The sequence below is a fragment of the Corvus cornix genome, chromosome 10 (genome assembly GCF_000738735.6).
Source record: "Corvus cornix cornix isolate S_Up_H32 chromosome 10, ASM73873v5, whole genome shotgun sequence".
NCBI lineage: Eukaryota > Metazoa > Chordata > Aves > Passeriformes > Corvidae > Corvus > Corvus cornix.
In genome coordinates, this window is record NC_046340.1 from 13,199,109 (window position 1) to 13,213,189 (window position 14,081).

The 14,081-nt window shown below is 38.6% G+C and overlaps 1 protein-coding gene across 7 annotated transcripts in view; it reads right to left on the reverse strand.

Annotated features, from left to right (window-relative positions):
* Window positions 1–3,172: 3,172 nt before the first annotated feature.
* Window positions 3,173–14,081, reverse strand: part of NEDD4 (NEDD4 E3 ubiquitin protein ligase) — a 51,277-nt gene continuing 40,368 nt past the window's right edge. For 6 of the 7 annotated variants that reach the window (XM_039557566.1, XM_039557565.1, XM_019280956.2 and 3 more), the window contains 11 exons: window positions 12,715–12,944; window positions 12,024–12,145; window positions 11,855–11,925; window positions 10,216–10,311; window positions 9,132–9,205; window positions 8,920–8,980; window positions 8,282–8,341; window positions 8,079–8,186; window positions 7,370–7,466; window positions 5,067–5,139; window positions 4,887–4,989 (listed from right to left, as the gene is read on the reverse strand). In XM_039557566.1, the coding sequence (XP_039413500.1) occupies window positions 4,887–4,989; window positions 5,067–5,139; window positions 7,370–7,466; window positions 8,079–8,186; window positions 8,282–8,341; window positions 8,920–8,980; window positions 9,132–9,205; window positions 10,216–10,311; window positions 11,855–11,925; window positions 12,024–12,145; window positions 12,715–12,944 (1,095 nt within the window). Of the gene's footprint in view, window positions 4,990–5,066; window positions 5,140–7,369; window positions 7,467–8,078; window positions 8,187–8,281; window positions 8,342–8,919; window positions 8,981–9,131; window positions 9,206–10,215; window positions 10,312–11,854; window positions 11,926–12,023; window positions 12,146–12,714; window positions 12,945–14,081 lie in introns of all 7 variants that reach the window. The other variant, XM_010390865.4, reaches the window with a different exon arrangement.

Genomic DNA, 14,081 nt, shown 5'->3' on the forward strand with positions numbered 1-14,081 from the left:
ATGAATTTACAAAACAAATGAAATGTCAAGGCACTAGGATAGCTTACAAAGTAAGTGTATGTATGAAATAGTGAGGTTAGAGAGAGAAAGTTAGGATAAAGAAGGAAAATCAGTAGTTTACACTCATGTATTTTGCCTAGGTTTGATGCATTAGTACTCAACCTAGTCTCTAATTAAAAAAAACAAACTTGTTTGATATGCCACAGATGTGATTTTTAATAGTAATTAAAAAGAATTTAAGTCATGTGTCCTTCAAACTGCATAAGTGAAGACTCAGTGGCACTTTCTATAGAAATTGTTAACTTCCTCTTAACCTGGAGCTCTACCTCATGATGCAGCCAGAATGCTGAAGAATCACCTGCACCACCTTGAGAAGTGAGAGACTTGATACAAGTACCACTCAGCCTAAAAACCTGTTGAGAGAAATTAATTTTGAAGGGAAAAACCCACAGCCCCCACCACCCCTAACCTCCAAGTGAGTGTTGAATGTGTCTTGTTCATGCCTAAAGTCTCATTTCCCTACCACCAGACTGCACAGCAATTACACAGACATAATTACCTTCAGAGTAAAGGAGAAATTTTAGAGAAAGATGATTTCTTACCAAAACCCTGTAAGTCAACACAAATCAAATTAGTGACATGGACTGAAAAATCTAAGAAAGCCTCACCCACAGCAGCGTAAGCAGACCTTTGAATTAGGAACAGTTTACACTGCAAGTCTTTGTTGAGGTGCATTTATATACTTAGTTAATCTATATACTTACCTTTCTTAGGCTAAATAAATTCACTTCTTCAAAAGCATCATAAATACCTATTTAGAAACACCCTTTACTATATAACTGTAATAATTAACACACAAATAAACACCATCATCCTTATTAAACATACAACAGGAATGGTTTAAGTTCCCAGGAAAGTTCAGCTCCTGAGAAGTTTCCCGGAGGTTTCACACCATCCCAACACATCTAACCCCCATGCCAGCAGCTCACATCCTGCTGTGCCAGCAGCTCATGTCCCTGTGCTGCCCTGTCACCCAGTGACCCCAGCGGGCCAGGGTGAACCCCCGGGGAGGCCTGGCCCAGCCATCTCCAGTGCCCAGGGAGGCCCCGCAGCTACTCCCAGCCCAGCCAAGAGTCCAAATCCTGGGCAGAGCCTCCACTGGAGTCTCCATGTTCTATACAAGATGCCTGGAATCAGTACTGAGCTGCAGAAGCCACAACCAATGCAGGGAACTGTTTTGCTTGCAGCTCTCTCCAGCTTGGAGCAGCCCAGAAAACTGCAAGCACAAACTCCCCTGAATTTTCAGTGCGGTGTTTTCAAAGCTGAGGAAAGCAAAACTATTCCTGTTGCAGTCATGCTCTCCCTCCCATTGTGATCCAGCCTCTGCCTTAGAATGTACATCTTTCTCAAGATCTTTCTCATGAGCTCTCAGAGAGTCTCTTCACAGATCAATGCTTCTTAACCAGATCTGCACAAAATCTCTTACCAAACAATCCTATATCCTCTTTTCTTCCCAGCATATTAGCTCTTACCTGCGTGAGAAGCTTTTCTTCCTTACCCCTCACCTGGCACTGCTCGGTGTTAAGAGCAATGAAATCAGTGTGACAGAGCTGGTTGCTGGCTCACAAGGAAGCAGCTGTTAACCTCTCCTCTGCAATGCCACAGTAAGAAGCCTGCAGTTGACATGCAGAACTGTGTTTCTGGTGAAAAAAATTGGTGTTCATAGGAGCGTCTCTGGAGTTTCCCCCTCTCTCTGTGTATGTGCTTCAGGGAACACAGAGGTTGATGTGCAGAAAATACAAGTACAAAGGGACATGCAGCAGATCCCAAAGAGCACCTCCCTGGTTGCCCAAGACTGCACCATTGTTTGGCTGTTCATGGCCCCCTACAGAAGCCTCCCAGGTTGCTCCCCTTTGCACTGCCCTGCCCACAGATGTGAGGGAATTTTGTCTCCCCTAAGAGCCAGGGTTTAAAATTCTAGAATTTCCTGAGAAGCTACAAAAAACACCCTGCCCCCCTCCTCATGACAAACAGCAGCCTAGGGCAAGTCCTGACCAGGATGTTCCCACAAGGGCCTGTACCAGCCCGTTGCCCCCTCCACAGTCCTCCCTGCATCCAGCCATACAAGCCATGTTTTTACTCCTCCTGGCTTTTCCCTGTCTGCCTCTGTGTTCAGGCACACAAGGCAAGCCCCCTTCAGCCTGTGGCATCCTCCACAAAGGCTGCCTCATTCTTATCACCCTGCCCCAGCTGACCAGAGGGTTGGAGCACCTCTACTCTAAGGAAAGGCTGAGAGAATTGGGATTGTTCTGGAAAAGACAAGGCTTCAGGGTGACCTAACTGTGGCCTTCCAATACCAAAAGGGAACTTACAGGATAGATGGGGCAAGGCATGTAGTGACGGAACAAGGGGGAATGGGTTCAAGTTGAAAGAGAGTAGGTTGAGACTAGATATTAGGAAAAGCTTTACTGTGAGGATGGTGAGGCACTGGAACACATTGCCCAAAGCAGCTGTGACTGCCCTATCCCTGGAGGTGTTCAAGGCCAGGTTGGATGGGGCTTTCGGCAACCTGGTCTAGTGGAAGATGTCCCTACCAATGGGAGGGGGGTTGGAACTGGATGATCTTCAAGGTCCCCTTCCCGCCCAGGCCATTCTATGGTACTCAGCACCACCAACCTCTCCTTTACTTAAGCACAAGCTGCTATCACCCACCACTCCCCCACAAACCTAGTTTAAAGCCCAGAGAAAGGATGTGTTGCTGGGCACTCCCTGCTGCAGGTGCAGGGTTTCAGGGCCCCTCTTCCACTCCCCATCCAGCTGTGCTGGCTGTGCATCTGCTGGGAAGGTTCCTAGAGCAAGGAGGAGCCTGGCCCTGCCTCACCTGGTCAGCAGTGTTGCTGAGGGGCCTCCCCTCAGCGTCTCTAGGCCGGCCATGCACTGAAGGCTGACAGAGACCTAGAGCTTCTATAAAAACACAGTGTGCATTTTTCCGAGGCTGCACGTCTCAGGAACAGAACACCAGGAAACAGCACTGCTGCATCTTCACAGCTCTGCAAAAGTAGCAGCATGTTGTGGTGGAATTACTGCCGTGGCCTACCTAGGAGTATAAAAACTACTAAATTCTTGCTATTTCAAGATTACTCATTTGCACTTCAAAGAACTGAATCACAACTTATTAGAATAAACTTTTATTTACTGCTCTCAGGATCCTTATTTTATACTTTGAAGTATGCAACAAAACCTGCTACATTCAAATCTATACAGATTTACTGATATATCATTCACGTTGTACAAAACTGCTTATAGATTTGGGAAATTTGTATAAGTTACCTTTATTTACATGTAATACTCTCAGTCCTAATGACCTAGTCAAAGGATAAAACAAAGTGGGATTTTAAATATCCCTTAAGACCCATTAACATTTGTTACATAATTTACATATCTTCAGAGAGAGATGTGCTACACTTCTTTCTTGCATATTTATAAAGACTGTGACTAAACAGAAATTTGCTGGCCAAAGCTGGGTACTGTCATTTCCTCTGATCATATTGGTAATAAAATGTTAAAATTTGAGCAAGCCAGGTATACAAACCAATTTTTTTCTTTCAGAACCAACTTTGCTAATCATTTTAACCAGCACTTGCTCAAAAACAGTCTTAACATTAATACAAAAAATACCCACATTTACAAAAGAAATCAAACTAATATTTATATATGACAAGTTTATCTATGATAAATTGCATGTTGTTGGTTATGACTTTGGTTATATTGTATTAACAAATTTGGTTTCTAGACTAACACTGGAGAAAAAAAAATATAAAAATGCAGCTGTAGAAACTAGCAACCTGTAAACATATCACAGAACCAAATTCTGCACCTGATCACATGTGCAAAACCACCATGCAGTTTAGAGGAGCTTGCACATAACAGACTGCTGAATTTGGCCCAGAAAACCCTGTAAACATGTTCTTTATTGTTATGTAGTGCAATACTGCAAGAATGGATAATAAAGGCCTCTAACTATCAGTAACTAAATACTGAGTGATATCCATACAAATTTCACTTTAAGATTGATTTGTTGCAAAAGGCTGAATTGAAAATATTATCATTCAGCTACAAATTTATCAAAAAAAGTGATGAACACTCAATAAACCAACATCGGTATACAAATTCAGACAAAAAATGGATATAATTTCTCATTAAAACTCAGAATTATGCTTCTTATCTGTTTTGTATAAAAATCTTGGGTTTGTTACATTGTTTTAGCAAAAGCAAGTCAGAAGAAACAGAAGTCTAACAACCATGTCAGCAAGTCAGTGTTCTGCAAACAAATGTTTTCCAATGTTTTATCTAATGTGCTGAGTTATAAGGTGCTTTGGGCAGATCTGTTGCAAAGAGCCTGAAGCAGCACAGATTATGATATTGTAATACATGAAGTTTGTTAGGTTTGTTGCTTTTTTTTTGTTTGGCTGGGGATTTTTCTAAAACAGTTTAACAATTTCAGTTGTTGTTCTTAAAGCAGCAAATCAAATTTAAATCCTCTGCAAAGATTTCTTCACAGCTTTACTTCAGTAGTTTACTGCAGGACAGTCTCAAATATTGTACAGGAGGCAACTGATAAAGTATTTTAGGTTTTGACTTACTTGGCACTGGCTGATCCAATGTGTATATTGCATGTATTAGCAAAGTACACAAAACTAGGGAAATGACAAAATACATTTTCAAAAGTTAGTGATTTTTAATACTTAGTTATTTTACATGTGATACTATGAAGATTCAATTGCCATGTGACTAAATACAATGGTAGTCCCTGGAAAATTCAGATTTGTTTGTAAACCTTTAAAATGAAATTGCAGCACTGGACCAATATAATTTATGTCTGTGTCTTAATCAACCCCATCAAAACCCTGAGTGTTTTCAATCGCTAGAAGAAGTTTATCCCATAAATCTTCAAACGAGTCATATGGAGGCAAATCCAAGCGATTAAAGCTGAAAAACAGATGAAAACTCTTAAGCATTTTATCACTCTTACTAGAGGTCATAATTTATCTGAATTAAATACTCACCAGGTATGAGCTCTTGGCAGTTTTTCAGGGGTACCCCACTGCTCAACTGTGAACAACTGTGGTCCATTTGAACCTGCAGAAAAGAACACACCCATTTTCAACCTATTATAAGATCCTTTTAGAATCAGAAATTAAAATTACGACATATTTGGGGGTTTTGCAATCCAGTTCTGACATTAGAAGGAGCTATCTATATGAATAAAATACAGACTATTGTCAGTAATGGCCAATAATCCCAATTCACTTGTATTTTAATTATTTCTTGCTATACCTCAATTTCAAGAGACTTTTACACCTTAAACTCAGAAGCCTAAGACCTAAATGCATATGTGTAGCAACTGGCATTGAAAATTTTCTGGACAAGACCATTTTATACTGTTATAAATTTTGCATGTAAAAACGGATACATGTTTATCACCACATGCCAAGTTATATAACCAGGTAGAAAGTCTTCAATGTCCAGCTTTACCTACACAACAACAAAGTAGAGTAACTGAGAACTTCTGGAAACACGGCAATCATATGTGTACTCCAGCATGTTCTTATGCACCCGAGAGAACACTTTTTGGCTAGCAAGGGCAGCCCCAGCTCCCTCTGTCCTTCAACAACTGCCTTACAGCATGTCATATCTCAAAGTTTCTTGGACTTCTCAATTCTCAGCAAGTAGATGCAAAGGGCATTTTGTAACCGTTTCCTTAAACTGGGAGAAGACTGTACAGTTAAAAAAAAGAAAGACAAAAAAGTCACTATTTTTCAGAGACTGTTCAGTGTCCTAGTTCTCCAGCGCGGGTGGGTTTGCTCCCGGCCTCGGAGCACTCGCGTTTGAGGAGCAGAAATGCCTGTCTGTGCCACGAGAGGGAGATCTCCGCTAGGAAGCGGCTCCAGGGCCGCAGACCGGGCGTGGGAAGGAAACAGCCCGGCAGCAGCAAAGCGCCACGGACCAGCACAAAACACTGAAAAACCACCTACAGCTCTTTCAAGACAAGGTACAGGAAATATAATTGTTACTGGGGTTCTGTAAGGATGCCATGCTGGCCACAGTAAAGCAGAAATAACTGTAAGAGAAAAAAACTTGCACTGTGCAAGACAACTGCTAGTTGAATTTTTCATTAACGAGTGAGTGAATACAACTACAGAAGACTGCCCAAGTATTCTAATCCCTGGGTAGAAGGAAGCCAAGAACTTCAGCAGTTTCTTCCCTGTATCACTTCTGAGTTCTGTCTCTAGTAGTGTTCTTAGACAAATAAGCAGAACTCCTGAGGCAGCAGAACTCTGACTGGGTTTCCCTGCGATGAGCATGTGCTGCAACAAAAACAATGCCAAGGTTCAGGCGCAGCAGCAGACACACGGCTCAAGCCTGCTGAAGACACTGTCCTTCCCACTGGAACTCACAACTCATTTACTGATGGAACAGAAAAAAAAAACCCAAGTATTTAAGATAAAAATGAAGACATGGGTAAATGGGAACACATAGATGGGTGGTTTTGTTCACAATCCTTTTGTTTTATAAACAAATTAATGTCTTGTTTATAAGAAAGGAAATGTTTAATCAAAGAGGCAAGTTAGGCTATTCAGTCATTTGCACAGCATCCCAAGCACTTTTAGCCTTAATAAAGTAATCTAGCAGAAAACTTAATAGCTGATGGCAGCTGAGAACAGACTTCCCCCCTAAGCCAAGCAGCCCCACCCTTTGTGGGCTGCTCTATCTGCTTGCCCGCAGTCTGCCCACAGTGGCTTTTCTGGCTTTGCTATTGAAATACGCTCCCTGCTGTCCTCTGCTTGTTTCAGCCTCAGCATTGTAGGTTCACTACTTTTCTTCTGGCTTTATGTTTAACTCGTGTCATTTCAGTGGTCCCCTTTGGAGTATATCCTTACAAACAACTGCATCTGTACAACTGTGGCTTGTGAGCAGATAAAAGCAGTCGGGGAACTGAAGTTAACTGCTGATGCCAGCATGTCTTTGTAATCAGATCTTGGATAACTGAGAATTTTCTTCAAGCTCAATCATGTGTTAAACAGGGATTTTTGCAGCTCTTGAGAACTTTAAAAATCCACATTCATTTGAGAAGTCCTATCCATTTGAAAACTTCCAAAAACCAGAATTAAAACAAAGCATTTACAGACCATGGGAAACGTGATATAAGTGACTCTTCTCTAACTTTGTTTCTTATAACTGCCAGTACATATTAAATTTTAAAACAAAATTTGAAAAATAATTTGCCAATGTCTGAAGTCAAACATCAGGACAATGTTGGTATCGGGTTCTTTGTTACTTAATTGTGAAGATAATCTTAAGTACTCACCATACAGCTCAGCAAACCCATTCATGGGAACACGTGATGTGCCAGTAACAAACTGAAGTAATCTTATTCTCTTTTCAGAGTCCATCATTAAGACTGCCTATGGTATGATAATGATTACAATTAAAGATTTATTTTAAAATTAAGGTTTTAAGCTAGTAGACAACATAGCCACATAGTAAGCAACACAGTATCTACCTCTAAATCATTATCTTTGATATACATATGCATTTTTTTAGTGACACACAGTCTACTTCTCTGCCTATTGCTTAAAGCTATGAAGTCAACAATTTTTAATGGCACTGTAACAGGAGTATGGTTACAGCCTAGCAGGCTGTTAAAGTGCCTCCCTTGAAGACCTGGCCCCCCACTTTCTTTGAAGTTTCTTGATGTTATGAACTAGAAGCCAAATTCCTGTAATTTATTAAACAGAAGAGTTTAACACCTCTTTAGTGCAACCATGCCAGGAAAACCTACACAAATATTTTTAACCCCAGTCAGACATGGACGTTTTTGAAAAAGCAAGCCTCAGTATTGAATATACATTCTTACCATGCAACTCACCTTTAGCTTTCTTACTTTCTCAGGAATTTTAATGGTCAAATAATATTTGCCTAACCTTTTAATGAATCAAACTATAAACTAGTATAGCAGAAAGGCAGCAGCTTTTGAAAAACGTTTTCAATAAGAAAATATTAGAACTTCATGATACCTTCCAGAACCATTGTATTACTTGGTGGTTTATGTTGTAGCCGTTTTTGTATTTTGTGTGTAGTTTCCAATCAGCCACGTCCACATCTCCCAATCCACACATTAATAACTACACAGATAAACAAACAAACAAACAACACCAAAGTTTAAGTCAGTAAACTTAAGTTTCAACACAATTTGTTTTCTTTTCCACAATACACTTACCTCTAGCTCATTTTCATCAAAAATTTTAATCAGATCCTGTGGTATTAGTTCAAAAAAGCCCTATAAAAGATGAGGAAAGTTTGTAAAAATCAAGTCAACATTATTTAAGCATTTTTAGTCATGGAGAAGAATATTTAGAGGCTTTGGTAAAGAGAGCCAAAGCCATATATCAAATACAGATGTTTGGACATCAGTAGTCCCCAGTTTCCTTGTACTACTTTTAACTGACTACTCACATCTTTATTGTGCAACACTGAGTGATGAGTATGGAAGTCTGAATATCATATACGTAATACAATTTATACAAGTAAGGGTAAATGACCTAGCTTAAATCAAACTAATATAATTTAATTAAGTTTAATTTCTCCAGAGGTCATTAAATAGTTTGCTCCACAGCTAAAGCTGCCAGTCAGAACTGAGAAATAAGCAAATTTTTCAATATGAATTGAACACCTCAGTAAAAATATACCAAAATATTTTTAACTGTGAAATAATTCAAAGATGACACTACAAACAGTATCACTGCCTTTTTTTATATCTTTAACAAAATTATCTGTGCATCTTCAGGATGTCAAAAGAAAATTAGTATCAGATGCAAAAAACCCTTAGAAGAACTTATTATGTAATTAAAATTATACCTCTTTAAAGGCTGTCATTTGTTTCTGTACTCTGCTCACAAATCTCCACTGAATTACAAGACTGTAAAAAAGAAAAACCAAACAAAACCACATTTAAAATAAAAGTGATTTATATATAAAGCAACAACTACTTTTTGTAAATAAAGCTAATAGAGTGCCTGCACTAGAGGCCAGTCCAGTGAGATACATTGCACACAGCAGCCACTACTCACTGAATGTAGTCTCTCTTGTTCTTGTTGGTGACAACTATTTCTGATCCACCACTTTTCAGTTCATGTTGATGGGTCTAAATGCAATGCACAGAATAGGTCTTAAACAAGGTGAGTATGTAACAGAATTCATATGTTAATATTAGGTAATTCACGCAACTCTTGAAGACTGCAGAATCTGAGAACTACGAGAAACAGATCAAGTCCCACAGGTCACCTAACAAATAGAATGTGGTACATTTTTTTTAAAAAGATGTAATGTTGAAGGGTGCTAGACTGCAATGGGAAACCTCAATTTTTTCTGACCTGCTACAACACACCACCCAAGACTGCACACAAGTTCAGAGTCAGGCAGACTTCACTAACTGCATATGACCCAGCCTCCCTTCCAAATATCAAGGAAAAACAATTACAGAAACTATTTCAGCAATGATCCCAGTAAGTGAATCAATGTGCATCTCTCTTACAAAGTGACTTATATTACTAGAACCTCAGGAGACAAATATCTCATTTTCAGTTATCATGGATATACAGTTTCATTGCTGCTTCTTAGGATCACTGGTGTTACACAAGACCACAAAGGTTATTATCCTTACATCTAGCTGGCACCTGTAATTTTGAAGTTTTATTCAAGACCTGTGGTATTTCTAACATGACTTACCTTAAATAGCTTTGTAAGCAATAACAAACTTGTTTATTCTATAGGTTTCTAGTACATCTTAAGAGAAATCTCCCAGCGATTCCAGCAACTTTCGAAAGAGCTCATCCTTTCCAGCCAATCATATAAACCCAGCCTCTACTCCAGATCAAGTAATGGGACTATGGATGTCTTAGTCTTGGTTGCCTTCACAGCAACAGCTACATTTCAATGCAAGTAGTATTTAACAAAAAAGCACAAGCAATTTTTTAAAGCTCTGCTTATTTCCAAGTCCTTTATCACAGCCAGGCTGAAAGCACTGCATGACTGAAAAGCAGTTGAGAGAGCGAAGGGGTTTTCTTAACACCATACAAATAAAATCCCCTAATTTCACAGGTCAAACATTTTTGTTCATGTTTTGTCTATACTACTTGACATGAACCTACTAACCTGACCAAAAAGCTCTTCATCAACAATGAATCTGAGGTCCAGTTCTGTTGGATCATTTTCAAGAATCCATCTCAGAGAATTGTAATATTCACTATCCTAAGAAAGAATTACAAAACTAGTAAACACAAAATAGAGTAGCCACCTTACAAACTGCAAGAGGTTCCATGACAGCCCAGTGAACACTGCTACCTAGGGTAATCCTGTACTGGATACAGAGACACTGCAGTTGTACAAAGCTCTGAAGACCTTTGAAACCCGAAGGCTCAGCAATCTATGTAAATGTCTCACATACCAAAATGGTGGTAAGATATAAGTAACATCTTTTGGACTCTTCTCTTGTCTCTCATCCTGTATTTATTTTCCTTTTATTGTCAGACTTTACTACAAAGAACCTTAGGAAATGAAAATTAAGATAAAGCCAACCACATCCTGGGCTCCATCCAAAGCAGTGTGACCGGAAGGTTGAGGGAAGTGATTTTGTCTCCCTAGTCAGCTGTGCCCGGCTCTGGGGCACCCAGCATAAGAACACGGAGCTGCTACAGCATCTCCAGAGGAGGCCACCAAGGTGCTACAAGGGCTGGAGCACCTCTGCTCTGGAGACAGGCTGGGAGAGCTGAGGGTGTTCAGCCTGGAGAAGGCTCCAGGGAGACCTTACAGCACCTTCCAGTACCAATACAGCGCCTACAGAACAGATGGTGAGGGACCTTTTATCAGGAAGTGTAGTGACAGGATGAGGGATAATGATTTTAAACTGAAGGAGGGTAGATTTAGCTTGGATATTAAGAAATTCTTCACTATGAGTATGGTGAGACACTGGCACAAGTTGCCCAGAGAAGCTGAGGCTGCCCCATCCCTGGAAGTGTTCAAGGCCAGGTTGGACAGGGCTTGGAGCAACCTGGGATAGTGAAAGGTGTCCCTGCCTTGCGACCCAAACCGTTCCATCATTCTAGAGTACAGAACAAAAACCAAACCAAACCAAAAAAAAAAAAAAAATCAGGACACATCTATAAATCTATTACTCAGAAACAGATAGGACCTATATTCTGTAATCTTGATGAGCAGCAAAACCAGTAACAGATTAAAAAGATAGAATAAAAATCACTTTGTTCATGAGTATTCTAGATAAGAGTCATTATCAGGGAACCAACCAAACAAGAAAAGTCTAAGGGACATATTTTCCTCTAAAAAATGTTACATTGTATCACTCAAATATTTTCACTCCTGAAATTATTAATTTTAATAATCAAAGACAAACTAATTAAAAAAGCAGGTTAAGATAGGATCCTAAAGGTATTTATATTCAATTTTAACCTCAGTGTCTAAAACATTTAAAGAAAAATCACAGAAAGTTTAGATTCAAGTTTCCAATACAGCTTAACTGACTTAAATCTGAGTCTAGGTCTTCGATTTTCATTGGAAGTTTTAATTCCTACGCAACTTACAGATGTGGCATAAAATATCATTGAATCATGCATTTTCAACCTTCAAAATGCTATTGAAGATATATACACAATATATAATATTAATAATATTATATAATATATCATTATATATATGAAATAGTTAATATTATAGTTCTTATACATAAAAATTATAATTTAACATGAAATTTATCAACATGATAAAGCAAATTACATACCACAGACTCCATATCATGTAGTGTTATTGGTTTTTGGAGCATCATCTTGTAAAAAGGACGAATAAAAAAGGCTTTAAAGAAGAAGAAACAAATTGAACAGATGGAACTTAGGATTCAAAACAGGCACAATATTAATCTGAATATCACATTACATAAGAAAAATACTAACCATCCAAAAGTTTGCCATGGTAAACAGCCATTCCAGCCACACGACCTATAAACTTGAAATAAGAGAGATGATCCTCATTGCAAAGTCCAGAGTTTGGATTGATCTGCAGAGTATAGTTATCTCTGAAGTTGAAGGAAGGGAGCAGGGAAGAGAAAGAGAAACAAAATGTTGTACTATTGGAACAGTCTCACATTTGAAGATCTGAAAGACATCACTAGTTAAATCAGTTACTGCTTTTCATGATGATAGCTATCTTCTATTGAATATGCTACAATATTCAATAGAAGACTACTAGTATATCAGAAACAACTACCATGAACTACTTTAGTAAATTAGAGATATACCAAAGAAAAGGGATTAACTCCCATTAATTTTGAAGTAGTCAGAATAACATTCTCTGCATTATTGGTTAAATACTGCCTCTTCTGTACGCAGGAGATGGTTACAAGCAGGTTTGTCCATGCAAAAATGACATGGCTTACGTTAGACTGCTGTAAAAAAACCCCACAAGTACTGTCTCCACATTACTCTTCTGTCAAACAACTAGGTGCAGATTATTACAGTTATTATCAACTAAACCCTCCCATAGACTGCAGGGGGGGCAGGAATCCCATTTTTAGAGAAGGTATGAGAAATAACAACTGATCTGCTTTTCCTAAGTTTTCACATCTTCCAGACTAGTATTACTTACGTAGCTGAATATTCAAACAATCCATAATAAGGATTAAACATTTCTTTGGAGAGAAGGAAGAACCATTCCCTGGCCACTCCTCCATAGTCTAAACCTTTTTCACCATCAAATTCAATCCAAAGTCTTGCTTTAAGGAAATCTGCTCTCTTTACAGCTATAATTCTTCTATAAGAATCTTCAAGGATAGTTGTGCGATGAATTTTCATTTCAAACCTATTTGGAATATCACTCTAAAAGAGAGAATATGAAAACACAGAATAATAAAACAAAACCCAGCATCTTAAAGTTTTGCAGAATATGCAAATTCTGAAAATAGACAAAGAGGGCATAGAAACCCTTTCCTTACATAAAAACATAACACAATATGATTGAAAAGAGGCTCTCTATTTACCTACAATTCAACTAACAAAATATACCAAAATAGAGAGAATTTCAGATACTAACTTCTGTTTCATGCTACAAAAATACAGCTAAAGTAAGTTCTTACTAGTAAAAGCATATGGGCAGTTGTTCTGCATGCAGCAAGGCACGGAGTCTCTTCTCACACTGAACATTTATCATATTACACACTTGATTAGTTGACACATAAAATTATCTAGAACCATTTTACCTGACTTATTTCACCTTCTAGTTCAATATTCTATGAGCCTAGGTGTCCCATTCTCTTACTTAAGACAAAATCTACAGTTGTATTTAATTCTTAAACTACCACAACTGTATTGTGTGGCTGAGCTCTCTATCACTTCTCATATTAAGATACTGACATTTGAATGAATGCCAATCTTGTTTGATTAGGAACACAAAAAATGAGGTGCATATAACTGTGTGCAATTTACATGTCAGCTCAAAATACATAGGCAGACTTGGCAGGTAAAAGGTGAAGCATGGATCTAAACTCAAAGGTTATTATTATATATGTAAAATACCTCCCAAGGATGTACAATTTGATTGAAGCAGTGCAGAGACTCATTGTTATCTGGCTGTCCAGATGCTATTTACAGTCTTTTATGCTACATGTTATAAATATACCTGGCACTGCCACTTCAAACTAGAGTATGGAAACAAGAGTCATAAACTTCAGATTTTAAGGCTGTAACAATTCATTGTAGTCATCCAGCCTGACCATGGTAACAGTAGAGATTTCTACATAGACTAAAATCTGTTCTGAGAACTTTCCACATTCTGAGTTTCAAAAACTATTTTATGCTTGATCAGTGATTTCCAAACTTTTCTGTTGCCAGTCTTACTTTCAGGTTCACAACTGTTTAATCTTTGAGCATTTCTACTTTTTCAATTAGATTGCCTGCAGTCTCATCAGTGCATAAAGTCACAAACCCTGCTGTTAGATTGAACTGTTATTGCTAATT